General features: G+C 51.0%; 11 protein-coding genes across 11 annotated transcripts; 4 read left to right on the forward strand and 7 right to left on the reverse strand.

Annotated features, from left to right (window-relative positions):
- Positions 1-13: 13 nt before the first annotated feature.
- On the reverse strand, positions 14-2,618 carry P175DRAFT_0448727 (CAP-Gly domain containing linker protein BIK1). The gene has a single exon (XM_040894423.1). It carries the CDS (start codon positions 2,239-2,241, stop codon positions 205-207), a length of 2,037 nt encoding a protein of 678 aa, XP_040755246.1. The 5' UTR covers positions 2,242-2,618; the 3' UTR covers positions 14-204.
- A 58-nt stretch (positions 2,619-2,676) lies between these two features.
- On the forward strand, positions 2,677-3,186 carry P175DRAFT_0496982 (uncharacterized protein). The gene has a single exon (XM_040896180.1). It carries the CDS (start codon positions 2,867-2,869, stop codon positions 3,104-3,106), a length of 240 nt encoding a protein of 79 aa, XP_040755247.1. The 5' UTR covers positions 2,677-2,866; the 3' UTR covers positions 3,107-3,186.
- A 199-nt stretch (positions 3,187-3,385) lies between these two features.
- P175DRAFT_0505641 (putative serine/threonine protein kinase ENV7) lies at positions 3,386-7,753 on the forward strand (the record flags this gene model as incomplete). The annotated part of the gene is made up of 11 exons (XM_040898120.1): positions 3,386-3,505; positions 3,583-4,198; positions 4,265-4,795; positions 5,672-5,849; positions 5,904-6,111; positions 6,174-6,190; positions 6,250-6,352; positions 6,421-6,873; positions 6,920-6,987; positions 7,140-7,493; positions 7,567-7,753. 11 exons carry the CDS (start codon positions 3,386-3,388, stop codon positions 7,751-7,753), a joined length of 2,835 nt encoding a protein of 944 aa, XP_040755248.1.
- A 31-nt stretch (positions 7,754-7,784) lies between these two features.
- P175DRAFT_0519875 (uncharacterized protein) lies at positions 7,785-8,854 on the reverse strand. The gene is made up of 2 exons (XM_040899127.1): positions 8,308-8,854; positions 7,785-8,207 (listed from the first exon to the last, which is right to left on the reverse strand). Exons 1-2 carry the CDS (start codon positions 8,718-8,720, stop codon positions 8,060-8,062), a joined length of 561 nt encoding a protein of 186 aa, XP_040755249.1. The 5' UTR covers positions 8,721-8,854; the 3' UTR covers positions 7,785-8,059.
- A 211-nt stretch (positions 8,855-9,065) lies between these two features.
- On the forward strand, positions 9,066-10,699 carry P175DRAFT_0527312 (Zn(II)2Cys6 transcription factor domain-containing protein; the record flags this gene model as incomplete). Its single annotated transcript, XM_040899511.1, has 4 exons — positions 9,066-9,125; positions 9,196-9,750; positions 9,819-9,974; positions 10,034-10,699. 4 exons carry the CDS (start codon positions 9,066-9,068, stop codon positions 10,697-10,699), a joined length of 1,437 nt encoding a protein of 478 aa, XP_040755250.1.
- P175DRAFT_0553165 (glycoside hydrolase family 43 protein) lies at positions 10,694-11,882 on the reverse strand. Its single transcript, XM_040900463.1, has one exon. The coding sequence runs from the start codon at positions 11,851-11,853 to the stop codon at positions 10,861-10,863; it is 993 nt and encodes a 330-aa protein (XP_040755251.1). The 5' UTR covers positions 11,854-11,882; the 3' UTR covers positions 10,694-10,860.
- Positions 11,883-12,479: 597 nt separating this feature from the next.
- P175DRAFT_0405459 (uncharacterized protein) lies at positions 12,480-12,773 on the reverse strand (the record flags this gene model as incomplete). Its single annotated transcript, XM_040893021.1, has 1 exon — positions 12,480-12,773. A coding segment is annotated over one exon (294 nt), but the record flags the coding sequence as incomplete, so codon positions are not given.
- Positions 12,774-13,508: 735 nt separating this feature from the next.
- Positions 13,509-15,841, reverse strand: P175DRAFT_0505643 (oligopeptidase family protein; the record flags this gene model as incomplete). Its single annotated transcript, XM_040898121.1, has 2 exons — positions 13,509-15,663; positions 15,810-15,841. 2 exons carry the CDS (start codon positions 15,839-15,841, stop codon positions 13,509-13,511), a joined length of 2,187 nt encoding a protein of 728 aa, XP_040755253.1.
- Positions 15,842-16,141: 300 nt separating this feature from the next.
- Positions 16,142-23,227, reverse strand: P175DRAFT_0469279 (ATP-dependent RNA helicase BRR2). The gene is made up of 2 exons (XM_040894998.1): positions 16,857-23,227; positions 16,142-16,795 (listed from the first exon to the last, which is right to left on the reverse strand). Exons 1-2 carry the CDS (start codon positions 22,952-22,954, stop codon positions 16,267-16,269), a joined length of 6,627 nt encoding a protein of 2,208 aa, XP_040755254.1. The 5' UTR covers positions 22,955-23,227; the 3' UTR covers positions 16,142-16,266.
- A 148-nt stretch (positions 23,228-23,375) lies between these two features.
- On the forward strand, positions 23,376-26,662 carry P175DRAFT_08086 (mismatch repair ATPase MSH1). Its single transcript, XM_040901108.1, has one exon. It carries the CDS (start codon positions 23,813-23,815, stop codon positions 26,480-26,482), a length of 2,670 nt encoding a protein of 889 aa, XP_040755255.1. The 5' UTR covers positions 23,376-23,812; the 3' UTR covers positions 26,483-26,662.
- On the reverse strand, positions 26,462-27,694 carry P175DRAFT_0496990 (ureidoglycolate hydrolase). The gene has a single exon (XM_040896181.1). The coding sequence runs from the start codon at positions 27,614-27,616 to the stop codon at positions 26,675-26,677; it is 942 nt and encodes a 313-aa protein (XP_040755256.1). The 5' UTR covers positions 27,617-27,694; the 3' UTR covers positions 26,462-26,674.
- Positions 27,695-27,714: the final 20 nt, after the last annotated feature.

A 27,714-nucleotide genomic window follows, 5' to 3' on the forward strand; every position in this document is an offset into this window, starting at 1 on the left:
CGAGGCAAAAACACCCCCAAAAAAAAAAAAAAAAAAAAAAGGAAGAGAATAACAAGCCCGCAAAGTCATTTGGAAGGAGCCATGTCATGTCATACAGGCAAAAAGCGTCAAAGTCGGCAAAGGCGGACTATTCATGGGCATTAAGGACTAAGCCATTAGTTATGTCTCGTACACCGACGTCAAACCAGATAACAGCCACAAATTTTAATCATCAAATGGACAGTCAATGCTTTCATGACCATCACGCTCGCAGAGGGCACACCACATTGTCTCATCAACTATGCCGCTAACTTTGCCTGCAACAGGAGCCATGGAGGAGGTGAGTCCAACTCCGCGAAGGCCCTCGAGGACGACGTCACGGCCAGTCTTTTGTGGTGTGGTGTCTTGGCTTGGACTTGAAGCTGTCGGTTCTGCAACTTCAGTGGCTATAGGTTGGGGAGCAGATTCTTCATCTACAGAGGGACTGAGATTGGATGGATCCTTGGCAGTGCTGTCTTTGTTCTTGGCCTCTGCGCCAAACATGTTTGTGCAGCTCAAGATATCATGGCCACCGGTCTCGCATATCTCGCACCACAAGGAACCACCGTCTTCTGAGCGGGTATCCGACTCGTGCATCGTCTCCAGGCGCTGACGCGAAGCCTCGGAAGGGCCCTGGCGGTGCTGCGCGTACGCTGAGTAAATACCCTCTTGCCGAGGCTCGTCCTGCCAATCGCTCGGAACGACAGTCCGGTCAGACAGTCGATGGGCGTGATTTACGGCATGCCCGTTTGCAATGTTGCCGGTTGAACCCGACGCTATATGCTGAGGCCCAGATGCGGTAAGACTAGAACTGCGAGTATGGCCGTCGCCAGACAGTTGTAGCTGCTGCAGCTCACGTTCAAGTTCTTCAATGCGATAGGTCTTGTGCTCACTAATCCGTTCAAACTCCTGGACCTGTTGCTCCAAGTCAGCCACATGGTCTACATTGTGATCTGACCGGACCCCCGCTCCGAATCCGTTCTGCTGCAGGGTATGCAGGTCGGGGTCACCCCTGCTCAGAGAATGGATGATCGCCTTCAATCCCCGGATCTCATCATCTTTCTGCTCCAGTTCTCTCATGTGGGATTGCCCATCCGGGCTTATGGGAGTCTCCCTCGGCATGCCAGAGCTCTCCCGCTCTTTCTTCAGCTCCAGCTTTGTTCGCTCCACCTCTCCTCGGAGGAACTCGACCTCTGCTCTCGCTTCAGCTTCTCCGCGGCGTGCGTCCTCTAACCCTTCCTCTAGCTCTGACACCAATTCTTCAAGCTGTTTCAGCTGCCTTGCGACAGCTTCGACATCCTCCCCGCGGTCCTGGAGTTCCTTGTTCTGTTGCATAAGCTCATCGATGCGTTGTTCGTAAACCCGCTCCGTCTCCGAGGCGGCCACCTCCAGTGTGTCGAGAGTGCATCTGAAATCCGCACGATGCAAATCGAATTCCGTGGTCAACTGAGCAATACGATCATTCTTCTCCCGCAGCTGCGCCCGAACTGACAACGCATCCGACCCCTCAAGTTCCTCTAGTGTCCGTTGAAATTCCCCTAGCGTGTTCGCCTGTTCCTCTAGCTGCCGGTCACGGTCGAGAAGCTGCTTCTCGAGGCCTTTGACCTGCTCCTTCAACTCCGCGACCTCTACGCCGATGGAGGAGCTCCGGCCGAAATCCGAAGTTCTCACGGATGGGAGGTCATCCTCTATGCTGAAACGCGAGGGGGGGCGATCAGAAGCGCGCGACGGGGCCTTGACAGGGCTTCGCGAGTAGCCGTTCGAACTGGGGGGTGCTTTGGATGCGGCTGACGGGGTTCTCAGACCACTCAACCCTAGCTTGGACGACGGCGCAGGGAGTCGGGGGGATTCTGGTCGAGGGAGGGAGGGGCGCCTCATCCGCGGCGGTCGGGGCATGGAGGGGTTCGGACCAACCGATTTGCTGAAGTTGGTCGGTCGTGACGGGGTCGGAGGGGGGCCACCGGACCCGGAGGAACGCTTCGTCACGTATTTGTTGTTGTTCATCGGCACAAAGATCCCTGACCCGGTCGTCGAGGTCGAGAAATAGCGTCTCCCGTCCACATCGCCGCTATTCTTTCCCCTGCGGGCGTGTTCTGCAGCCAACTCGATCCCTGCAAACTTGCCCGGTTTTCCGGCCACGGTCCCCAAAAATTTAACGGTGCCATACATTCCCCCGGGGACATTGACGACGTCGCCCACCTGAATCTCATCCAAGAGCGCCATCTGGGTAGTATTTGAGGTTTAGAAGGTATGGATTAGGCGAGGGGGAAGAGAGGAGGAGAGGAGGAAGGGGAATAAATCGAGGAGTGCGAGTGGGAAAGAGAAGAAAAGGAAAGAAAAGGGATGATGGCAGTAGAAGTGGAGGCGCGTAAATAATGACTGATCAAACACCAATCATTATGACCAGATTCGGAGAATTTCTGGTGCTTTAAGAATGATAATAACAGCTCGAGAGAGAAGGGACGAAGAAGAAGAAGAGAAAAAAAAAGCAGGGGATCTGCAGAGATTCCAGGAAGAAGTGATTTTGTTGTGAATGATTGGAGTGTCGTCATGATAATAATATAATACTAGTACAACAAAGGATCGAGATATTTCTGAGCCTAGAATAGTTATATTCTCTCTTGATAATAATTAACTACCTACCTATGATAATATGGGTTGAAGAATCCCCTCTGCGTACTAGATGCGTACCGTAATTTCTGCTCTTTCCACTGATTTTCTGAATGGCTTCATCCTTTCCCCAGTCTTCCTACCCGAGACGTGAGTCAACCTCTCTCGAAGCGTCAAAATATAAGATTCTTCCATTGCTCTTCACTCTCCCCCTCATGTGTGGATTCTATCATGCTCAATGAATGATGATCCGTCAGTGCATACCCCCATACCACTAGACAATAGTCGTCGAGACATCCCGATTCAATATGCGCTCAAGTCTGAATTTTACCGCTGGAGCTCTAATTACCAGTGTCTTCCCTGCGACGTGCATATCACCTCGTACATCAATAACTTGCATCCGAGTCACTCATCTCCCTGTCAGTCAAACTGTGGAATGGTCAGAGACTGGCATTGCATTCCCAGCCTTCAGGATTAATAGTGGAATCACTGAGGCGGCAGACCCTCAAATTTTCTACCACCGATATATGAACAAAATATGTAATTTAATGTCAATGAAATGTTCTAAAATAATATAATATATATATATAAGTTATGCCTCATTTGTTGATTAATTTATCAAGAATGCACGCCTTCTGGCCACCTGGCGGCCTCCCACTTCCGCCTTTCTCTCCGCCCGCAGCCGTTGTTATGAACTTGCGTCTACTCTTCTTCATCAACCCCCAGTTGATTTCGATTTTACGGTCATTGCTTCAACATGGCGCAATACTTCTTCGACCTCCTGTACAACTTTACAGACTGCATGTGCTGCTTCCCCAGCACGCCGCAGCTGAAGATTAACAACCGCAGCTTTAAAATGCTCCGTCTCCTCGGCGAAGTATGAACATTGCGATCCATCCCCATTCCGCCCTGCCGTACGTTGGAAGCTGACTGGCAATTATCGCGCTAAATTAGGGAGGCTTCTCCTACGTATACCTTGTCCAAGACAAAGCATCATCAGAGCTGTTCGCCCTCAAGAAGATCCGATGCCCGTTCGGCCAGGAATCCGTCTCCCAGGCCCTGAAAGAGGTGGAGGCCTATAGCCTGTTTACATCCGAGAGCAATATCATCCACTCAATTGACCACTGTGTTTCGACGGAGCCGGGCTCGAAATTCCGCTCCGACGGCGGCGATCCGGGCTCCAAGACCGTTTATATCCTGCTGCCTTACTATCAAAGGGGGAATCTTCAGGATGCGATCAACGCGAACCTCGTCAACCATTCGCGATTCCCGGAGAAGCGCCTAATGATACTGGTGCTTGGAGTTGCGAATGCACTGCGTGCGATGCACCTGTACCGTGTCAAGAGCGGCTCGGGACCTACGCGTAAAGCTAAGGCCGCGAGGAGGGAGGGGGCAGAGGCCGGTTCAGAAAGCACAGTGCGCATGGGGAAGGCGAAACGACGCGCCAGCCAGCTTGCCGGCGAGGATGACTCGGAGCATGAGCCCCTGATGGATGATGAGGTTACCCAGAGCCAGGAAGGCGTCCAGGATGGGGGCCTACGCCCTTACGCGCACCGAGACATTAAACCTGGTATGACTGATCCCTTGCGCCTCTGGTGGCGAAACCCGCGTCGGGCCACCTGACTAATGGATGTAGGTAATATCATGATCGAGGATGATGGACAGACGCCGATTCTTATGGATCTCGGATCGCTCGCGCCCAGCCCTATTGCAATCACGTCTCGTTCACTTGCCCTAGCCGTCCAAGATACTGCTGCGGAACATAGTACGATGCCATACCGAGCGCCAGAACTCTTCGACGTTAAGACTGGCTCTATTATTGATACCAAGGTGGATATCTGGTCACTGGGATGCACACTTTATGCTTGCCTAGTGGGCAAGAGCCCGTTCGAAGCTCGAAGCGAAGAGACTGGCGGTAGCCTCAGCATGTGTGTATTAGGTGGGGATTGGCGATTCCCGGACGAAAAGTCCGGGGCAACCAAGGGCAAGGGCAAGGCCGGTAGCGAGGAAGCAAAACCAGACAGTGCAACCTTTATCAGTGCGCCTGTTAAGGAGATCGTCCGCCGTTGTCTACAGGTCGAACCCGCTGACCGACCGGATATTGACGAACTCATCCAGATTCTCAAGGATGTGATCCAAGAGCTCCCGGATGACGACGACATTGGTGGTGGATTAGGTTGAGCCGGGGTTTCCTTAGCGTCTTGTACCGTTTTGCCTATCCATTAATTCCCTTTTGTTTATCTTTTCTCTGGTTCCCCCGAGCTGGCTGGGCCGTAGCCAAAGGATCTTGTCAAATTCCCTGGTGTTTATGTGTATCGGATTGTATAGTATGAGCTAGTATTGAACATATTCCCATTTTTTTTTTTTTTGAAGACATTATTATTGCTGTGACTAAATCTCATATCCTGCTTTAGACGCTACTAATCCACTCTTTTGAGCTTTCGGTAGAAATTTTATCGACATTATTTGAGAGAAGTACTGGTGAGAGAAGAATGTGCTTAAAATCTAATATAGCGGTATGTGAATTATGAGGGAGAAGACAAACAACCTGCACCTCTTCACTTTCCCATCTTCCACCACCCAATGAGCAACTCCCAGCTTCAAAATCTCTTCCTGCATGTTTCTTTATCCTTACTCTTACTCCAACTAGCCTGTTATCATTTAGACTCCGTCATTCCTACTCGACGATCCGCTTTCTTTGCTTGAAGCCCCGTCTCGCTGCTGCCTCTAATCGACCAACGTGCGGGGAAGGGAAGGATAAGGCTTAAGCAATGGATGCCGCACTCCTTAGTGCTCTCTCGATGCATAGAAATCCCTGGTTTGGTGTATCACAATTGACGAGCTGGCATCCTTGATGATAGCAGATCTCCGCCCAAGAATTTCCGAAAAAGCACAGCGCACTCACTTATATATTCTGAACTCGCTCCCCCCTGCAGATTGCTCGACCACCTACCTTGCATTCGCGGCTCTCTTCTTATTTGATTGTAACCGACACTTGGGTCTCCTGGAGTGGATTGCTCCTCTATAATGGCACCATCCATAGATCAAAGTGCTATCCCCGGCACCTTAACCATTGTAGATACAGGTCACGTTCTTGCAGCTCGCCATCTAGAGCGTGGAGAGAATGATATCGTCCTGGTGCCTGAACCTTCGAGTGACCCAGATGACCCCTTGAATTGGTCTCCACGGCGGAAGCTCTTATCCACTGTCTGTGTGAGCGTGTAAGTTAGTCTACATGATTAGAAGACCCCGGTTAACCGAGGTGAATTTCTTAGATACACCTTGTTCGCCGGTATTGCGTGTGCGGTAGTGTATTCCGTACTCACACAGATCTCCGAAGAAACCGGGATCTCTATCAGCACCCTTAATGAGGGAACTGGCTATCTGTTCTTGCTGGCTGGTTGGGGTCTCCTTTTCTGGCAGCCTTTCGCGCTCCAGTACGGAAAGCGGGTGACGTACATGATATCATTGCTTGGAATTTTGGTAAGGAAACACCCATACTGATTATGACCGTCAATCTCTCATTTAATTAACCGTCCGAATAGGGAACGATGGTTTGGGGGTAAGTCGTATCTGGCTCCGGCGGGTTAGAATCTAAGTGGCTTATCCTATTTCCTGTAGTCCATATGTGAGCAGCAATGGGGAATGGATTGCGAGAAGCGTCATCTCGGGATTCTTTGCTGCGCCGATTGAAGCTCTTCCAGAAATCTCCGTCACGGATGTGGTACATATGTCTATATGGGTTGTTTAAGTGAGACAAATGCTCCAGTGGAACTAACCATCTGCCTGCAGTACTTCACCCACGAGCGCGGCACATACATGGGTCTTTATGCCTTCTTCTTGGCGGGGAGTAATTACTTTGCTCCTGTCATTTCCGGCTTTATTGCCGAGTACCAGTCGTGGGAATGGGTGTTCTACTGGCCTGCCATATTCAGCGGCGCTTCCATCGTCATCCTTTTCTTCTTCATGGAAGAGACCAACTACATGCGCAAGAAACCTGGCAGTATCCCTGAAGCCCCGACAGAAGCACTGTCCCCGTCACCCGAGTATGCAGACAAGGAGAAATCTCCCGCTAGCAATGCGGTTCACCAGAGTGACCCGGAGGTTGGCGCGGTTTACAGCAAGAAGACATACCTCCAGAAGCTCTCCCTTGTGGGTCCGCGACAAGTTAGAAACAATATGTTCCGGCGTCTTTGGCAGACCATTTACTATTTGAGCTGGCCTGTGATTTTCTATGCAGGGTACGTAGTTGACGCCCACTTCTACCACTAGAACTAACTGATTCATCTAGATTCTCGTACGGGTCGTACCTCATTTGGTTCAATGTGCTAAACGCAACCTCCTCTTTGATTCTTGGTGGTGCGCCATATAACTTTGGGTATGTCCCACCATCTCCTTCGGTGGATGTTGCATTCCAGCTAATACCAGTAGCTCCTCAATGGTCGGGTTGAGCTATTTTTCCTGCTGTCTGGGTGTTATCCTCGGGTAAGTTCTCCCTTTTTCTGGGGAAGGTTCATGTACTCATCAACTTCGAGGTCTCTCTTTACCGGCCGATTTAGCGACTGGCTCACTCTCAAACTCGCCCGACGGAACGGCGGAGTCATGGAAGCAGAACACCGCCTGTGGCCTTTCGCTCTTTGCCTGGTTCTTGTTCCAGGGTCCCTTCTGCTCTGGGGGATTGGTGCTGCCCACGAGGTCCACTGGTTCGGTCTCTTGGTTGGCATGTGTCTGCTGGCACTAACGAACACATGCGGTATCACTCTGAGCGTCAACTATCTTGTAGACAGCTACCGTGAGTTGAGTGGCGACGCAATGGCGACAGTTATCCTGGTCCGCAATACCATGTCCTTTGCCATGAGTTACGGGTATGGTTCCCCCTCGCCCCTCAGCTGAAATTTGCTTCAACCTCCCAACTGATTTTCGAAATTCGAAATATAGCATTACACCATGGATCCAGAATCTGGGCTACCAGAACTGCTTTATCTCTGCTGCGTTCGTGGGATTGGCATGTTCAGCTCTCTTTCTACCTATGATTAAATGGGGCAAGATGTTCCGGGCTCGCAGCCGCGAAAGATACTGGATGATTGTTGAAGAGAACTGGGAGAAGGGAATGGGACATAATTAGAAACCTTTTTTTTTCGCGGTATGTATATATGGTATACATATATGATATATATCTGTCCAGATAAAATGCAGTACATATCTAAACAGGACGGGAACTAACTATTCTATTCTAATCACACGATGAAATAACCATAGCAAATTCTGGCAAAGTATCCCACCCCCTTTTTCTTCCCAATCACAATACAAACTAGGGCAGATAAAAATTCCTCCATGCAACTCTTCTAGTGGCTCCCCTATCTGGCTTGATTAAGGTAGCCATCAGATCAGGTATATAGTACATCGGTGATTCAACATGTACCCAAACAGATTACACCGTAACGGCCTCTAATCCCAAATTATGGAAAAAGGTAATCAGATCCTGCGCAATATTGGCTTCTTCAATCAAGCCCGTGCACGGGTCCAGCAGGAGGAAATCCGTGCCGTTATAGGTCACCGGGTCCCCGGGCTTCAACGTCCTAGGTAGGAAGCAAATTGACCGCGTTAGCACAAGCACAAGCACAAGCACAAGCACAAGCAATTTGAACTGGGGAATCCAGGGTGCAGGGAGCGCCTCACGTTGGAGCAAGAGTGAAATTGTGGCCCATTACGGCCTCGAGGCGCCAGCGGACCGCGATGTTCAGTCCATCCGCGGCCCACTTGTACGGGTGGAATGTATACTGGTTCCAGCCTGTCCGGGACCGGATGACGAAAGCGCGGAATGCCTGCGCCGTGGGGATTTGGATGGCGACGCTGCCGACGCCGGTGGAGGAGGGGAAGCGATCGGAATGGAAGGCGAGGTCGGGGGAGAAGGTCGAGTTGATGAGGGAGAGATCCCCGTTCCAGATGTCGAGGTAGTTGTTGAGGATGTATTCGTGGTGCATATGGGTTCCCACCTCTGGGTTACAGCATGATGTTGCTGCTGCTGTAGGAGGAAGAACGAGAGAGAGAGAGGCGAAGAAAGCACTGATATACTGCGTGATGGGGGCCATTTTGGAGAAAAAAAAAGGAGCGGTTGGATTTCTTTCTTTCTTTCTTTCTTTCTATCTGTGTTCTGGTAAACATCCATCCCTTTTATACTTCTTTCGGGACCTCTCCTTTATTTTCAAGCCTTTTCTTCTTCTTCCTAAAAGTATCTATATCCCGCGCTGGATATAAGCCTGCAGCTGCATGTCGCGCCAAATGCATGCTCTTCGGGGTTAGTCTGCTGGGGCCGTCTTCTCCATAGCCACTCTCGAGTTCTCAACGTCTCTATTAATCCCACCACTTTCATATTACCCGCTATCCGCATACCTGAATTGAGTAAGGGGAAAACATCCTGCCAGAAAGTACTGACGATGGTGGGCGTTCCTGGTCGCTCAAAGGCCTGTGTGACCTGCCTTAGGCGCAAAAAACGCGTACGTCTCGTCTTTCCCCTGTACGGAGTATATCTTGTCTGTTCCTCGAGGGGCCTAACTGCGCCTGTAGTGCGATTTGCAGAAGCCACGTTGTGGACCGTGTCGGAAAGCTTGCATCGAGTGTGGGGGCTACTATCGCCCTCGTATCTTCATCAACAATACCGTGCAGAACCCGGACACGAAGGTTCGGACTATGGGGGCTAGCTGCGAGCTGCGACACGACACGTTTGGGAAGAAAGCTGGCAGGAATCCAATTGCAGCGGAGAGTGTTGCTCTCCTGCCATCTTTAGCTCGGTCAGCGTACCAGACCAAGTATCTCGACCTATTTTGGAATCTGTATCTGCCCAATGGCGTCGCCCTCTCCCCCGAGGTGACCCAGCCTACGCTGGGGGGGTGGATTGGGACCATCCAGGAAATCTACTCCACTGAGGAGGTTCTGAGAAAGGCTCTGTTGGCCATGTCTCTCGCAGCGGTTGGGAAACATGATGGGAGTCAGTTCCTCAAAGAAGAAGGCATGGAGCTTTATGCTGGTGCACTGCAGGGCATGGCGGTGGCCTTGAAGAATCCAAAACGAGCGCTGAGCGACGGCATGCTGACGGCGATCCGGATTTTCAGTCTGTATGAGGTTGGTAACACCCCCCCCCCGGCTACTTATAACTGACTGGTTTTGAGCTCACACCATCCTAATCCCAGTCAATGCATGGCAACAATGACGCTAGTGGACTCGCGCAGGCGAGGAGCTGGGTTGTGCATAACTCCGGGGATGTTGCTCTGTTGATGGCCCGAACGCCACACTCGTTTACTACGGGCCACGCGCATCGTCTCTTCGCAGACGGAAGATTGCACTTGGTTGGTTTGTTGCTCCACATAACTGATATATACATTACTGACGTTTTTGATTGCGGTAGACTCTCTCCGCTCTTCGAACGAGGAAAAGGACGTTCCTTGCAGAGCCAGCTTGGATGGCAATACCGTGGAGCCAGCAAGAGAAGTCCCCACGAGACCATTTGATCGATATTCTGATCGACATCACGCCTGTGTTCGAGGATATGGATATCATGAAGTCCTGCGAGCATATGCAGCAAAAGGAAGCCCTTAGGCAGCAACTAATAGCTCGGTATCTTGACCTGCAACAAAGGCTTGTGGACTGGAACACGCGATTTGCACCCGACTTTGAACCGACAGGTGAATGTCCCGAAGTCATCCTCCCTAGCAAACTTGCAGCAGCCCATCTAAGTACCTTGCTGTGGAGTACACAGCTCGTCGTGGCAATCAATATCAATCTCTTGCTCCACACAAGCGAGAACTCTCTCGTGGCAATGGATCTGGATCGTCTCTGTGGAAACATTGTTAAAACAATTCCGTTCTTCTGTCACCCATCCGTGGGACTATTCCGTGTACACCTGACCACGTATCCTCTCAGTGTTGCATTGCAATATATCTGCGACGTAGGAGCTGGGCGAATGGTCGCCGAACGACGGTTACTCGTGGATTGCCTCGATAACCCTGCCTGCGTGGGAATGCGGCAATTCATTACTAGCATGAACGACAACCTTCCGGGTTTTCTGCAATAGAGTCCGTTCACATTTGCTTAGATCAAGATTAGAGCCAGGTCGATTCTATCAAGGTATCTATATACATTTTTCCAATGAGTCCAGCCATATCGTGCTCACGATCAAAGAAATCATTCAAAACCAGACCATATGATAGATAGCATTCCCCATCACGGCGAAATCTAATCACTCGACGCAAGATGAATAGCCCCCTCCGCATCATGCACGATTTCCCTCATCTTTACACTTCGCAGATGATCCACACCCCCCGAGAGCGAACAATCATGATAAAAGAGATACCACTTGCCCTGGAATTCCGCAATGGAGTGGTGTGTGGTCCATCCCAGAACAGGCTCCAAGATCCGGCCGCGAGAAGTAAACGGCCCCAGCGGCGAGTCTCCCGTCGCATACACTATATAGTGCGAATCACCCGTCGAGTACGAGAAATAGTACTTCCCATTGTACTTGTGCATCCATGCGGCCTCGAAGAATCGCCTGTCATGGTCATCCGCAGCCAGCGGGTTTCCGCTCGCATCGAGAATCTGCAAATCCTGTACGGGGGACGCAAATGTCACCATGCCCCCGGACAGTTTCGCAACGCGTGGAAACAGCGCATCCACCCCTTCCCCCGCAGGCTCCTGCGGCCCCGTCTTCGACTCATCAAACACCCACTCCCCTGCTGCATTCTGCGACCAGCACTGCAACTGGCCGCCCCACAGGCCGCCGAAATAAAGATAGCCCTGTCCATCGTCATCGACAAACGCAGCGGGGTCAATACTATAGCTGCCGGGGATAGGCTCAGGTTCCGCCTTAAAGGGCCCCGAGGGGGAGTCGCTCACAGCGACTCCGATGCGGAAGACATTCTGCTTGTCGCGCGCCGGGAAGTAGAGATAGTATTTGCCGTTCTTTGTAGCCGCGTCGGGAGCCCAGAGCTGTTTCGACACCCAGGGGACGTCCGGGGTCGAGAGGACGACACCGTGGTCTGTTACGGGCCCGCCGACTTTCTCCATAGAGAGGACGTGGTAGTCATACATGTCATATTGGTCTCCGTTGTCGTTGAATTGGATGTCTGTCTCCCGGTCGTGGGAGGGGTAGATGTATAGTGTGCCGTCGAAGACGTGGGCAGAGGGGTCTGCGGTGTAAATGTGGGTGACGAGGGGGTTGTTGCTGGCCATTTTCTCTAAATATGAATCTAGACTTTTTTTTATTGGTTTATAGTAGATTCGGGCAGATGTGTCTTTATATAATAAATATAAATACTGATATCGTTTTATCCGTCCCGGCTAAAGACAATTTACCCCGGAAACAATGCGAAGAACAGCAGATGGATACATAACCTGCGGCTAAATGATTGATATGTATGATACTATCTCCAGGACTGTCTTTTGTATATATATATATATATATATATATATCCGTACGCCCTCTTTCTTCTTCTTCTCCTTCATACATCTATCTATACAGTACGCCGCAATACAGAAACATACCTAGACAATATCTATAGCTATCCAGCACCAGAAGACCCAACCTAAGAAAAAGTATACACACGTAAAACAACTACACCAGTCCAGAATCCAGATCGATCCGGTCCATCCAGCCTGGCTAGCTAAGAGAAAGAATCAGAATCCCACCCAAGCTTCCTCCCCGCATGGCGATCATCCTCTTCCCGTACACGACGGAAACACTCTTCCCACGCTTGTTCCAAGCGCCCGCGAGTAGTCAACCCTTCTTCCTCTTCACTTTCGCTTTCACCACCAGCACCACAATCCGCATCCCCCTCCGGCGCAGGAGACCCGCACCCCCGTAACCCGATAAACCGGCCGAACCTGCGCCTCTTCGTCGCGATATCCACGGTGCTCTCCTCCGGCGTGCCCAGCCACGGCAGGACCGCAACAGGGTACTCCCAGGTCTCCCGGGAAGGCGGCCAGACCTGGTGGAAGTGGCGCGCGAGATCATCGAGCTGCGACGACGTCAGGAGATGGTACGAGAGCATGGTGGCTGGGAAATCCGGATGCGGCTGGCCGGTGGAGCAGGAGACGAGCGGGGCGAGATGCGTGGCGAAGTAGTGGATCGTCAGGCGGAACCACGGGTGGGGTTTGCGGGGGTGCGCTGGTCCGGGGTTGTGTGTGCTTTGGGTGTTTTGTGTTCGCGGTTGTGGTGTTTCCGGTGGGACTTGGGCGCTGGACCTGGGTCTGTGGGGTGGGAGAGGAGGGTGAGTTGAGGTTGGAGTTGGAGATGGAGACGGAGATGGAGACGGAGATCCAGACGGAGGTGGAGGTGAGGTGCATTCGGATGGACGGCGGTAGTGGTTGTTGTTGTTGTTGTTGTTGTTGTGCATTGTCAAGGGTTTTATTGGCAGCGGGTAGTACTCTATACTGAATGTGTTCTGGATTCAAGCAATGGTGGTGGGAGGTTTAGCTCTCTGCGTAGATGGCGTGGGAAGAGATTGTAGATGCTGTTATTTCAACACACGACTGTCTTCAGTAGGTGCAGTCGGCTCATATTATAGTTATGCGACTATAAAGATAGTGTGGACAATAATAAACCCATCGTTGTCATAACTGAACCGCTGCGTGGATGCGAGTCTTTGTTAGCAGGAACATCAACGGTCGAATCCCTTATCGAGTTTGAAATCCCCCTCGGCTGTGAAAGATGTTTCGAAGAACATACAAAGACATGAAACCGCGTGGTCTACATTGTTTCTAAAATAGCACACAAAGAACAAGTGTCTTTAGAGGTATCGGACAATGAATGAATTCAACTATAACCCGTACGTGGAAGATATCATGATCAAGGACGCTCCGAATGAGAACAACAAACGCTGCAGTTGTTAAGAAAGACTTAGGTCAGCCATGCGGTTTTGCAGTGGGGCCTTGGTGTTTGAAGTAAACTGCTGATACCGCTCCGATGCCACAGGGAGCCCAACGTGCTTGTTAACCCAGTTGAAGATGGTGTAGTGCCACATGAGTGCATTTTCCGGGTTCAAAACCCAATGGTTCTCATCTGGAAACGTGAGAAACGCGCTCTCAATTCCCTTCATCTGCAAAACATTAAACGCTGACAGACCTTCGGCTACGGTCAACCGGTAGTCGAGCTCGTTGTGGATAATCAGGTGCGGTGTTTCCCACTTGTCGAGATGTCGAGAAGGGTCCCATTGCGCCCAGTTCTCGGGCGCCTTCCAGAGTGTACCCTTTAGGTCATGAATTGGAAAATACAACTCCTCGCTAGCAAGCAAGGAAGTTGTACTAAAGACCCCGTCGTGGGTCACGAGAGCTTTGAATCGACGACCAAGTGGTTGGCCCTGAATCCAGTTCATCATGTATCCACCATAAGACGCACCCAGCGCCACAGCCCTAGAGGTGTCCACATAGTCCAAGTTCTTTTCAATATAGTCAAATCCCTTTTCCAGATCAATATATGGTAAACCACCCCAAGAGCAGCGAATGGCGTCCGTAAAATCTTGGCCGTAACCTGTGCTACCTCGTGGGTTTGGCGTGATGACAACGTAGCCTTGTTCCGCAAAAACGGCGGGATTCCATCTCGTACTCCATTGATCATTCCAGGCCCCCTGTGGGCCTCCGTGAACCAAAAAAGCGAGGGGGTATTTGTTACCCGGTTTGAAAGTAGACGGCTTCACGACCCAGGCATGAACCGGACAATCATCGGCTCCCCTATACCAAATTTCGTCGACCTGGGTAGAACAAAGGCCAAAGGTAGCCCCTCCACGTCCAATTGAAGAGATAACGCGGGTGTCCTCTGGAGCCTCAGGGTTGATTACCGTCCATACGCTATTGTCGACGAGGTTATTGCTAGAGACAAGCAGGTTGCACGAGTTAAACGCTGCAGGGTAGACATCAGTCACGTAGCCTGAATGAGTAATCTTCTTCAGCACTTCAGGGGTGGAGTGGCGGATGTTGGCTACTGGCATTTGATAAAGAACCCCACGGCCATACTCCTCCACTTGGATGAACAAAGACTTATCATCGTTGGAGAAAGTCAGCGCCGATGGGCTTAGATTCCACAGGCCCTTATCATCCGAAGATGCAAATGCTTCGATCATCTCCCCATTCCAAGGGTTGGGGATGTAGAGGATGCGATTCTTATCCGACTCATAACCGTCTTGGCGCATCGCGAGGACAGCAATGGAGCTTCCGTCTGACGTAAGAACTGGGGACGACATAGCCCCTTCAAGGCCCTTGACTTGACAGATCTTGGTCTCCGATGTACTGACGCCAGTCCACAAGAACATGGGACAGTAATAACACGAGCAGGTTGTATGGAGAGCAGGATTAACGCCAGGATCCTTTGCGACAAACACAATGGCCGAGGCGCTGATATCAAAGTCTCCGGAGCCTCCAAATGGCGGAATTGGTGATTCCACTCCCGTAAGTCCACAGATTGCGATCAAGTTCGTCAGGCCTGATACGGAGTATCTCCCCGCCTGTCTGGTCGCCGGAGATAGAGGAGCGCGCTGAAGCAATCCGTAGAAGATGGCATTCTGTTGGGGCTCGACATACGAGTCCCAGTGTCTCACAAAAAGCGAAGTGTATACCCGTCCCGTACTAAATGGCTTCTTGGCGTCGTGCGGGTTGTACAGCGACCCATCTGGATTCGCCTTTCCGGTCACAGCAAAGCCGACCTTGCCCGCTTCAACGACCGTAACCTTGAGATCAGAGACCGGTCCTGGAACTGTACCGGCGGTATAGGTCTTGTCCGCCTCCCGAGCATCTCCGATGATAAAGCTAGTGTTTCCATTGGCCTTTGTTTTCAGCCAGACCAGCTGATCAGTGTTATCAACCCATTGGGGACAGCTGGCGCCTGGGTCATTTGTGACGAGTGCCGATCGACCAGTCGTGAGATCTAAGACTCGGATCTCATTCGTCTTGGAATGGGACTCGAAGGAGTAAGTAGTCTGGGTGTAGACAGCGAGGGTTCCCGTGGAATTAGGTACTGCGCCCGACCGTCGAGGCGCCCCGAGAAGGACCCTGGGAGAGGGTAAGTCAGCACACAAGGGTATTCTGATGCAGGATCTCAACTGAGGGACGAATCACAAGATGTAATGGTTCGGGTAGTATTAGAAATCATCAAGATGTTGGATCTCAACTGCAAAGGGACGCAGAGAGCAGCTTACTCTGGGGTGAATTTCATGGATCGGATCGTCATAGCCAACTCTCCACCGAGAGACGATAAGCAGTGATAAGATACAGGCTGGGGAAGGAGGAAAAAGCCAATGAAGGAGACGATGAGATGAGGATTGAAGAAAACAATGAGGAGATATAAGGATGATGAAGATGAATTACTTGAGGATGGAAGAGGAGGATGAAGATGGTGAGGATGATGATAAGGATGATGGTTGGAGATGATGAGGAGGGAATGGAGGCGGAGAGCTTCCGATTTGGTACAGCTTCTTCCCCTCACTAACGGCACCACCAATAGAATAGATACGTCAAAGAAGTAACTATTGCAAGAAGAATAATTATAACCCTGTTCTAATCATTCCGTATAATTACATTTGTACTCAGACAGATTAAACTTCAAATCACTTAATAAACCAAGAAATTTCAGCTTCTTTTTCAATAAATCATTCGTTACTCCTCCTCTTCCTCGTCGCTCTCATCCTCCTCCATGCCTTCAGCGGCCGTAATATTGAAGGTGGGAGCTTGATCCACACCGACGTAGCTGTCACTCATCAAGTACAGAGTCAACTCGTGATCACCAGGGTTAGGCACAGTGTACTCCAGGCGAAGTTCCAGCTTCCGGCCAATGGTAACTCGCTTGACAGCAAGCAGGCTCTTCGTCTTCTCGTCTCCCACGAGTAGCCACCAGTTCTCCATCTTCTGGCTAGGATAGAACGGTGCATGAACTGTTGCATCCACCTCATCGTCCTCCTCCATTTCTCGCTCAACCTTGATCTTAAGGAACGCTGGCTCCCCAGCGGTAATATTCTCCGGATCTTCGACTTCGAAATCAAGCTCGAGAATAGGGTACTTCTCATTCGTGAATGCGGCTGCCTGTGCCAGCTGCTTGTTATCGAGCCCCAGGCGTTTAACCAAGGTGGCGTAGTCCTTGTTCTCAGAGGGGTCCATTGCGTCCATGAACTCAAAGATGTCATTGATCCTAATAGGTCGATCGGAGTTAGTAGAATATCTAGAGATTGAAAAAAAAGGAATGTACATACTTATATTCATTGGCAACCTTGATCACCTCAGGACCGAAATGGGGAATCTGCTTGAGGGGGCTATCACGATCCCACATAGCCTGGACCACCATCTGCGACATCTCCATCGCGTTCATAGCGTTCAAGTGGCCCTCGGAAGAAAGGATATCCACACACGCGCTAAGAAGGTTGAGCACCTTGCTCACAATCACCTCCTGGTCTTTGGCTAAATCAATGGGCAGTTGCATGCGCGAGAAGTGGGCTTGAAGCAGCACAAAAGCTTTGAAGTGAGGCGAGTCGAACGCGACTTCTGACATCTTGACAGGAACACGATCGTAAACCCGGCGTAAAATATGATCTTCATGGCGACGCATTTGGACAGACTCGAATTCTGTTGCAGATGTGATAATCTCCAGAATTCCCTTGAGCTTGGTTCGTGCGGACAGAGAAAGAAGGAATGTCTGCATAGTGATATACGAGATGTTGTAGTAGGCCCCAATAGAAGCGGCATTCAGAGGCGAGACACTATCATCCTCTTCATCCAGATCAATAATCTTAGCTTCAGATAGTTCCTTCAAAGTATTTTCAACCATCTCCGATAGGAAAGTACTAAGACCCTCATGACTGACGTCAGTGAGGCCGTAGAAACTAGGGTTGGCAAGAAGGCGACGATAAAAGTAGGTATATGTTAGCCAGTCAACAGAGTCTTGGGTAGAGCCAATTGTTCCCATGCTGATTTCGGTGACAAATGCATCGTGCAGGTAGAGCTGTAGATGACTCTCGACCGGCAAGGCTTCGTTGAGGAATTTCTTGTAGTACTCGCGTTTGACTGACGGTACCATCAGGACACCACGACCGATCCGATCCTCTTGAGGGCGAGATGCTTTGCCAAACATTTGGAGAATGTCGCTGATGGGATAGTCAATGTAGCGATGTTCACGTCCCTCAAAGAACTGGGTTCCCATAACAATCACGAGGTGTGCTGTGAGGTTGATTTCCCAGCAAACATCCCGGGAGGCAATAACAACTTGAATTGCACCAATAGTAAAGAGATGGGACACAATACGCTTGTCGGTGGCGCTCAGAGCCTCATGGTAGTATCCAATACCGTGCGATAGGGATTCAGCCAAGGTATGCTCCTGAATTCTACTAAGGAGTGGGTTTAGTTCGTTCACATCCGCATGAAGGAAACGGTCTTCATCGTCATCAGTGGCACATGCAGCCAAAAGATCCATAGCAGTTGACCGTGTTTGCTTGCGGTTAGGCACGAAAATAAGAGCAGCCTTGTCTGGAGACAGTTGCAAAATCGATGAATACGCGGGTCGAGCCATTGCAAGCATAAGCGAAGGGAAGTGGGGAATGCTGAAGGATTGGATATGGAGCTCCAGAGGCACTGGACGGGCGTGTGGACTGAAGTTGTAGATTGTGTGTTTGTTCGCGCCAATCCACTCTCCGATATCCCGGGCATTCGCAAGGGGAACACTCAGGCCGACAATGCGCATCCCGCTCTCAGTTTGCAGCGCAATGGAATGCATTCGTGAGACCACCACTTCGTAGATATATCCGCCATAGCCTCCAAGCATGTGTAGCTCATCTGCGATGAAGAGTTGCACAGTTCGCACATTCTTACGCTTTTGCCACTGCCTGCTGATGACGTCCCACTGGCTAGGCGTAGCAAGGACAAGGTCCGCACCGGCCAGGATCTTCAGGTCTGCTGTGGTTTCCCCGGTGAGTTTGGCGATAGTCTTGCCACCGGCCAGTTTGCTCAGTCGCTTTTCCCAGTCCGCAAGACGGTGGTCGACCAGTTCCTGGAACGGGGCAACATAGACCGCACGGCCGCTGTCCGCGTCAGCCCAGTGACGCAGCAGAGCTAATTCCGCACAAACAGTCTTGCCAGTGCCAGTAGGAGCACCGATGAAGACGTTTTCGTCTGAGTCGAATAGAGACTTAAATGTCTGCGTCTGGATCTTGTTGAAATACTGCCAATCCGGGTACAACTGTTGATATTCATCGCGCTTAAGAGCCTTCACTGGAGCTCGCTGCATGTCAAGCAAGGGTGTGTGGGGAGGGAATCGTTCGGGGAGGACAAGCTTCTGGAATGAAACAGCGATACGGGTTTCCGAATGCATCCAGCGGTCAGAGACAAGAGAGATGAAGTAGTTGGGTGGCATAGGCTCCGTAATAGGAACAGTGAACTCGACCAGATGCTCGTTCATCTCGGATTGAGCATAATCTTTCCGTAGGACGAATTGGTCATGGAACAATATCTCCTCGCCATCGCAATCTTCAACCATGATCCAGAAATCCTGAGCATTTCCATGCAAATTCTCGTCCCAAACAAAGTTTGGCGTAAGCGTCAGCTCAACTCGCAGCATGGAGCGAGTAACAGGCTGCACTTGAGCCTGCACTTCCAAACGAGGGAATTTGGAGACAAGATCACACACTGTTTGCCCAGCTCGGGGCATGCCGAGGAGTTCGCCCATGCGAGGCGGGTCAAGATCAAAGTAGCTGGCCCAAGGTACGTCGATTCTTTCGGCCTTCTGAAGGATATCTCTAGGGCAGGTTGGGAATTGACGAAGAGGCGACATAGTAGGCCACATCCGTCGTTCGGCCATCTTGCAAAGATCGAGGGCATTCTTGGCAACAGACGACCAACCCTTCCTTAGGCAGATTTCAAACAAGGCTCGAAGAATACGGCCAGCGGATTGGGTAACGTAGACCATGTCCGCCATCAATGCAAGACCCTCAAGCTTAAGTCTAGATATGTAGGCCTGTAACAAGACGTTGATTTTCGAATGAGGTTCATCAATGCCTTCTTTGACCGGGACGGGTACACGGCCCAGCATTTTAGCGAGTTCCAGTTTTTCATCTTGACGAACTGGAATATACTTGAACTCATCGCTGAGGGCGAAGATTCGGAAAAGTTCAATGTTGCCAATAGATGGCTGAAGGTGCTGGGCGTATGTCAACATGGAGTTATGGCCGATGTAATAGTGCGAGGCAACGCGTCCCAGTTCGGTTGACTGGAGTCGTCCTGTCTTCTTGTCGTACTTGACCAGGCCGGCCTTTTCCAAAACCACAGCTGCGGAGTGAATAAGATCAACCCGCTTCTGCTCCAGTGCATCATCGTTCTCATAATCGGCCCCAACACTGTAGAGGCCAGGCGAGCGTAGCATGCGGACGAACAAATAGGTGTAACCAAGCCAGTCAACACCCTCATCGCGAGTGCGGATATTTCCAAGCACAATCTCTGCATTCATGTTGTCCGCGAGCTTACTCATAAGCTGACTCTCGATTGGAAGTTGTTGATTGAGGAGAGAAAGGTAATATTGAATTTCGGCTTGGGTAGTAATGATAATACCCTCACCATAGGTGTCGTACTGAGGACGACCAGCACGCCCCAACATTTGGAGGACATCCTGGGGACTCAATTCCACCCAGCTACCCTTCTCTGGGGAGTAAACCTGCGTTCCCTTAATAATAACTGTGTGCGCCGGTAAGTTAACACCCCAGGCGAGGGTTGCGGTGCACACGAGAACCTGGATACTGCCATCGCTGAAGAGCGCCTGAACGGAATCACGATCTGCAAGACTCAGTCCGGCATGGTGAATACCGAATCCGTAGGGCAGAAGATCCTTGAGAGAAGCGTCATCGACGTTTTCTGCTTCCTCTGCCAAAATAGCTCTGCTTGCCGCATCACTTCTCAAAATCTGGCCGATTGTCTCCATTTCCAGAGCTTTATCCCTGATGTATTTGGCGGTCTTTGCCGTTTCCTTACGAGAATGAACGAAAATGAGCATCTGGTTTCTGCGCTGTCCAACCTGCTCCATGACTTTGTTGTAACAGATATCGTTCATGGTCTTCAGCTGCTTGATTGGCTTCTTATCAGTGACGCCAATGAACTCCTGCTTCAGGGGACATGGGCGGTAGGATCCGTCAAAGTGGAACATACCCTTTTCAGGGTCCACACGAAGGAAGTTTGCAACATCCCGGTAGTTCGGAAGAGTTGCACTAAGACCAACGATTCTAACGGGGTCGCCAGTCTGCTCAACCTTGCGAATAGTTCTGCTTACAATGCTTTCAATGACAGGGCCACGCTCATCGTGAAGCAAGTGGATTTCGTCAATGATGATCAGACGAACCAGCTTGGTGTAGCTGGTCTCTGACGCCTTTCGTGTAATGACATCAAACTTCTCGGGTGTGGTAACGATGACTTGAGTATCGGCAATCTGCTGCTTCGTGAGTTGACGATCGCCGGTCAACTCAGACACCCGGATACCATACGGGGCAAGGCGTTTCCCGAAGTTTCCAACCTGCTCTTGCACAAGAGCCTTCAAAGGAGAAATGCAAATGATCTTAAAATCGTCGAGCATGATCTCTCCAGTTTGGGGGTTGCGATTTTTACCGATCTCACGAAGGATGCTAAGCATAGCGACATTAGTCTTTCCCGAGCCCGTAGGCGCACAAACGAGCATGTTTCCGTCATCCTGAAAGGCGGAAGGATAGCACTTGGTCTGAATACGGTTGAGCTCCTTCGCATCGCCAAATCCAATGCGCGCCCATTCAGGCAATTCCGTGATGGGGATGTTCTTCTCCCCGGGTGCCTTCTTAGGTTTGGGCGGTGGGACATGGATTTCTTCGTATCCTTTGAATGTTCGCTTCGTGGAGCCCTGAGGTAACTTGACACTAGGGTTCGTCATCAAATGATTGCCTTGGTGGAAGACAAGGTTTTCCAAGTTTATCAATCGCTTTGGTTGCAGGCCTCGGGCTAATCCGCCCTCAGTAGGTTTCTCTTCCGCAGCAGCTGGGGCATTAGGGACGTCAACATCCATCAGGTCGAGCTTTATCTTCTTCTCGGGGCGACCTGCATCGTCATCACGACCAGACTTCCCACGGATCTCGTCCAAAATAGCGCGATGACCAGCCTCAACCATCTCGCTTTCAACAAGGTGGCGAGCATCAGCATCCTCAGCCACCCGTCGCCAGCGGGTTGCCCAGACAATTTTGTCACGGTTTGTAACTAGTTTGGCAACAAGGTCTGGGTAGTCGTAATCGAAGAGCTCCATCAGATCGTTTTCGACGTCTCGCAGTGGTCTCTCTGTGCCGTCTTCTGCTTTACCACCCATAATTTCAAGTGCTTCAGTAGCCTTTTCTTGCTGAATGTGAGCATCGGAGTATGCAGAACCAATCTGACGCTGAAGCCAGTAGGCATCGATTTCGCGAGCAGAAATCTTCAACCCTTTCCCTTGTCGATCCCCATCGCGCTGTAATCCTCCATCTATCACCATTTCTTCCGAGGGCAAATCATCATCTGCATTCTTCCCAGCCTCTTCATCGCCGGATTCCCGCTGCTCGGCTTCTTCATCCTCCGACAATTCGTCATCATCGCGGACCTCATCCAGGGTTCCCAGTCGATCTTCGTCTTCATCTTCCTCGTCGAAGACCACGGCGACACCCTGACGTTCGTCTAACTCCGCCTCTTCTTCGCCAGCAACGCCACCGTCCATCTCTTCGTCTTCATCTTGTGCGTCGTAATCTGTGATCTTCTTTCCCAGATTTACCAGCTCATTAAACTCTTGAGGATTCAAGGAGGTACCGATAAGATCATCAATTTCCTTCTTCTTATCGAAGTCCTTCATCTCCTCATCCTTCAAGGTCTCCAGGACGGCATCGGCGGCGCTTCGGACAATTTCGTGGGACACGTCACCGAGACGGCTGGCTGTCAATGTGAGGATTAAATCGTAGGTAGCGCGGGTAGCCGGTGTGCGAGGACGATATTTCAGGCCTTCGATAAGGGCGTCACCAGCGGAGAGAATCCCCTGGCCGCGAAGCTGGGTAGCCTGTCCCTTCTGACGCTTCTTCTGTTCACGCGCAAGAACATCCTCACCCTCCCGAATCGAACCCCGCTCGATATCTACCAATGCGGTCTTCTTCTTTGTCTTCGGCGCATCATCACGCAATATCCTCCCGCCCATTTCCCGGATGCTAATGCGGCCAGCGAGCGACTCGGGATCTCCGGTGGGTTCATCGTTGACACGAGAAATGAAACGACGGTCCGCCTGGAGAACCAGGTTGGACATCGCCGAGTACTTGTACTGCGAGATATTTTGGTCCGCCATTTTGATGATATAGGGGTATAATTGAATAAAAAGAACAGAATGGCAACAAAAACTTGACGAAATAAGTCGTCACTGAACTCGGTGGAGCTCAGGCTCAGGTTTCGGCGGCGCGTCGAGACACCTACAGCCAGGAATGAACTCAGCGATAAAAAGATCTCCGTAAGGCTTCACAAACCTGGACCATCCTCCTGCAGCAAGCAAGCTCACTTCCAAGTGCCAAGCTGCAAACTTCTGCAAATGATAGAGGAAGGAGGAGTGGAAGAAGTGGGTGCGTAAAAGCTGTCGGGAACGTGAAGTTCTGGAGCTGCAGATTTCAGTGGCGGAGACGGAAATTGGTGATTGCGGCCTGAGGTGTCGATATTTTCTGCCGACAGAAAAGCAGCCAAAATTTACCTCACATCAACACGCTCAACGCGTTGCACCCTCCTTTACCACGAAGCTCGCCTTTGAGGACCATGTCCATCAATGGAGCTCAGATACCTTACTTGATTCAGTCGCAGGTCAGATCTCTGGCCCGACTCGGGATCGCTACTCCCCATCGCTGCGATGTGCACCGAACCATTTGTCACCATGCCCACCGGCCTCTCCGCGGCGCAGGCCTAACGCTATTCCCAGATGTTCATCTCCTGCAGCGTCGCCATGCCAAAACCCAGTCAACAGTGAAGCTAAAGGACCTGCCTCAAGGCGCGGTGAAATTAGAGCCCTATCGAGATGTGGTAGATGACGGACCGCGGTATCCCACGGTTGTTCAGGGACATCGCAATAATATGCACAAGTTCAAGAACTGCGTTATCTTGACGCGAGTCGGGGGCTTTTATGAGGTACGGATAGCCTTCTTGTCCAACGTCGACGCGGAGGATGTTTTTCTGGAAGCGAAGGGTTCTAACTGCGCTCCAGCTCTACTTTGAGCAAGCGGAGGAGCTTGCCCCGTTGCTTAATATTAAGCTGGCTTCCAAGAAGACAAGTGCCGGTCCTGTCCCTATGGCAGGATTCCCATTCTTTCAGCTAGATCGGTTTTTGAAAATTCTTGTCCAAGATCTCAACAAATACGTAGCCATCAGTGAGGAGTTTGCGCACGGTGCGGAGGACAAAGCCCGGTCAGGGGGCCTTCTGTTCGACCGCAAGGTCGCGCGAATCATCACTCCAGGAACCCTAATCGACGAGAAGTTCATGGATCCGTCCGAAAATAACTTCTTAATGGCCATATACATAGATTCCTCGAGGATAGTGAAGTTGCCCGCCAGTAGTGATGACTCGTCTTCCCACCAACACATTCTCTCCTCTGCTTCCCAAAATGTGGGCTTGTCTTGGTTAGATCTTTCAACTGGGGACTTTTCCACCCAGTTTACTACTGCACAGATGCTTCCGTCGGCCATCGCCAGGATTGGGGCTCGAGAAATTCTCGTAGATCAAAATCTTCAAGATTTGGTCGGCCAAGAGTTACAGCTGTTAATCGGACATGATCAACGGCTTATGACTTTCTTTCAATTTCCCAAGCATATTGCGCCTATGTCGCAATGGACTTCTATGCTAGAAGCTCCTCTTTCGTCCAAAGCGATTGAATCTTTTACGCAAGAGGAGGTGGCTGCGGGTTATAGCCTGTTAGAGTACATCCGAGTTCAGCTCCAGGGCCTCAATATGAAGCTTCAACCACCTCGTCGTCGACACTTAAATGAATCAATGAATATCGACCGGAACAGTCTCAGGGGCCTAGAAATACTCGAAACAGCACGCGATGGTTTTGGAAAAGGCAGTCTACTTCATGCTGTCCGACGGACTTCGACCAAGAGTGGAGCGCGACTGCTGAGAGATCGCCTGACATCACCGTCTACTTCTTTGCCAGTGATCAACGAACGGTTGGACCTAGTATCGGCCTTCATCGAAGATAGTGATCTACGAAATTGTTTGACACAACTGCTCAAACGCAGTTACGATGCTCAACGTTTGGTTCAGAAATTTACCCTGGGACGAGGAGACCCAGACGACTTGATCTGTCTATCCAGGGCAATTGAGGCTTCGAAGGAGGTAAAGAGGGTGCTGTCAAGGAAAAAGCACGAAACTACGACGGAAAGAACCCGTCGATCACTACAAACAATGATTAGTCGTCTCAAGCTCGACGGACCTCGTATTCTCGCGGACAAGATCCTGTCTGCAATTGATGAAGAAGGGCTACTCCAAAAGCAGCGCATTGAGGACGATACAGCTGCGGAAGCGGCTATCCTAGCGCAAGAGGTTACCATGAGTGAAGGCCTGCCAGGAGATCTAGAGGGTCTTCCGAAAAAGATCAGATCTAAGAGTGCGGATCATCGCGCACCTGTAGATGAATCATCCACCATCGATACCTGGATCATGAGACGCGATGCGAGTCCTGCTCTAGAAGGACTTCACCAGACTTTGGAAAAGTTACAGGACGAGAAACTTGCTCTCACCCAGTGTTTACGTGAATCAGTAGGTTCGTCTACTTTGACGCTCAAGTGGACCCCAGGATTGGGCCACATATGCCATGTCAAGGGCGCCAAAGTTAGCCAAAAATCATTAGAAGAGCTCGGCGTAACACGAAACGTCTCCTCTACTAAAACTACTAGGTCGTTTTATTTACCAGCTTGGACCGAACTCGGCGGCCGCATGGACCAAGTAAAGCTTCAGATCCGCCAAGAAGAGCAAGCCATCTTCGAAAATCTGCGGCGCGAAGTTATCTTGAACCTCGTCAAGATCCGACGCAACGCCTCGGTTATGGATGAACTGGACGTGGCCTGCTCGTTCGCCACGCTCGCGCACGAGCAACAGCTTGTCCGACCCATCCTCACACAAGGCACCAGTCATAAGATTGTCGGGGGGAGACATCCTACTGTCAAGCTGGGGCTCGAGGAGCAAGGCCGGCATTTTACCAGCAATGACTGCTTCCTTGGCGAGGCTGAGCGCATCTGGCTAATTACGGGGCCCAACATGGCGGGTAAAAGCACATTTCTGCGCCAGAACGCATTGATCACCATCCTCGCGCAGGTCGGATCGTTTGTTCCCACGGAGTACGCAGAAATCGGCATCGTCGACCAAATCTTCAGCCGCATCGGAGCGGCAGATGATCTATTCAGAGACCAGTCCACATTCATGGTGGAGATGCTCGAGACAGCTGCAATCCTGAAGCAAGCCACGCCGCGGTCCTTCGTGATTATGGACGAAGTCGGTCGTGGGACAACACCAGAGGACGGGACCGCCGTGAGCTTCGCCTGTCTGCATCATCTACATTACCGCAACCAGTGTCGAACACTGTTTGCAACTCATTTCCATGCGCTTGCTGATATGACGGACGGTTTTCCTGCGCTGGGGCGATACTGCACGGATGTGAAAGAGACCACCTCTGGATCATTTTCCTTTGTTCACCGACTGCGAAAGGGTGTGAACCGCGAGTCGCATGCTCTCAAGGTCGCCCAGTTAGCAGGACTGCCCCAGGAAACTCTCGATCTGGCACGAAATATACGCAACAGCATCCACAAGACACCTCTCCTCAGCGCATCTACTGTATCATAATTCATTAATTACTACCTATGTACAATAAAAACAACCTACCCACCTATCCAATACCATACATCCACCCACCTAAGTACAGGTCCCAGACAGGGCACTGGATACTGGATACTGATCCCAAGATCCTGGGGATCGAGTACATAAATCCAATCACTACCTCGTAGCAAGCAAGCAAGCACCCCCTTAACTTCACTCCTAGAGCTTCGCTCCAGAACGAGATCCAGACCTCGCGCCTTCAACCCCACAATCCACCACAAGTCCCTCCCCAAACCTCACCTCCTGACAATCCTCCCCATCAACCCCATTCACAAATTGCACAACTACAAAATCCACCCTTCTTCTTCCCAACACCACCATCGGCGCATGCCACGTCCCCGCTGCATACGTAACAGCCTGCCCGCCACAAGCAAGAAATGCCCTTGCACGGCCCAGATCAGGCGGGTCACGAATCGATACCTTCGCACCGGAGTCAGAGGCAGCTAGTGCAGTTTGACCTTTTAGCGTGGGGGCAACAACAACAAGGTAGTGTGCTTCTTCTTCTTCTTCTTCTTCTTCTTCTTCTTCTCCCCGTTCTGTGTTTTCTTCCTTCTCTCTCGCTATCCGAGTAGCTGTACTTATACTTGTACCTGTACCTGTACCTGTACCGGTACCGGTACATGTAGATGTAGATGTAGATGTAGATGTAGATGTACGAAACCGACTCGACAAATCCAACGGGATAAAAGTCTGCGTCGTGAACGGATGCCGCTCCAGAATCCGAACATCGAAAACACCCTTCTCTGCGACTTTCCCTCCTCCTCCTGCAGCCCGATCAGAAACCAAACGCAAAGATCTCGGGAAACAGGAAAACATCGTCATGCGCGCCTCGGACGCTTTCCCGCTGGGGCATTGTCCCGGGTACTGGTTTGTTACCGGGGAAATGGGGCTGTATTTCAATGCGGAGCCCTGGTTCGCGAGGGCTGGGCGAGGAACGAGGTTCTGGGTTGGATGTGTAGAGAGGGGGGTCGGGGGTGTGGTGGTGTTGCGGGGAAGAGGCGGGATGATTGCTGTGCCGAAGGGGGCGAACGACTCGCGGGTGAGGGGTTCGGGGGCGAGTACTAGTAGATCGGGTGTGGTTTGGAGGGTTGGAGGTGGCATTTTGCTCTTTGTGTGAATGGGTTGGGATTTATTTAGGTGAAGGAAGGGAGGAAGGGAGATGTTGGGGTTGAAGGTTAGGCCGTGGGTGGAGAAGAGAA

This window comes from Aspergillus ochraceoroseus, assembly GCF_002846915.1.
Source record: "Aspergillus ochraceoroseus IBT 24754 chromosome Unknown P175scaffold_1, whole genome shotgun sequence".
In the NCBI taxonomy this organism is placed as follows: Eukaryota; Fungi; Ascomycota; class Eurotiomycetes; order Eurotiales; family Aspergillaceae; genus Aspergillus; species Aspergillus ochraceoroseus.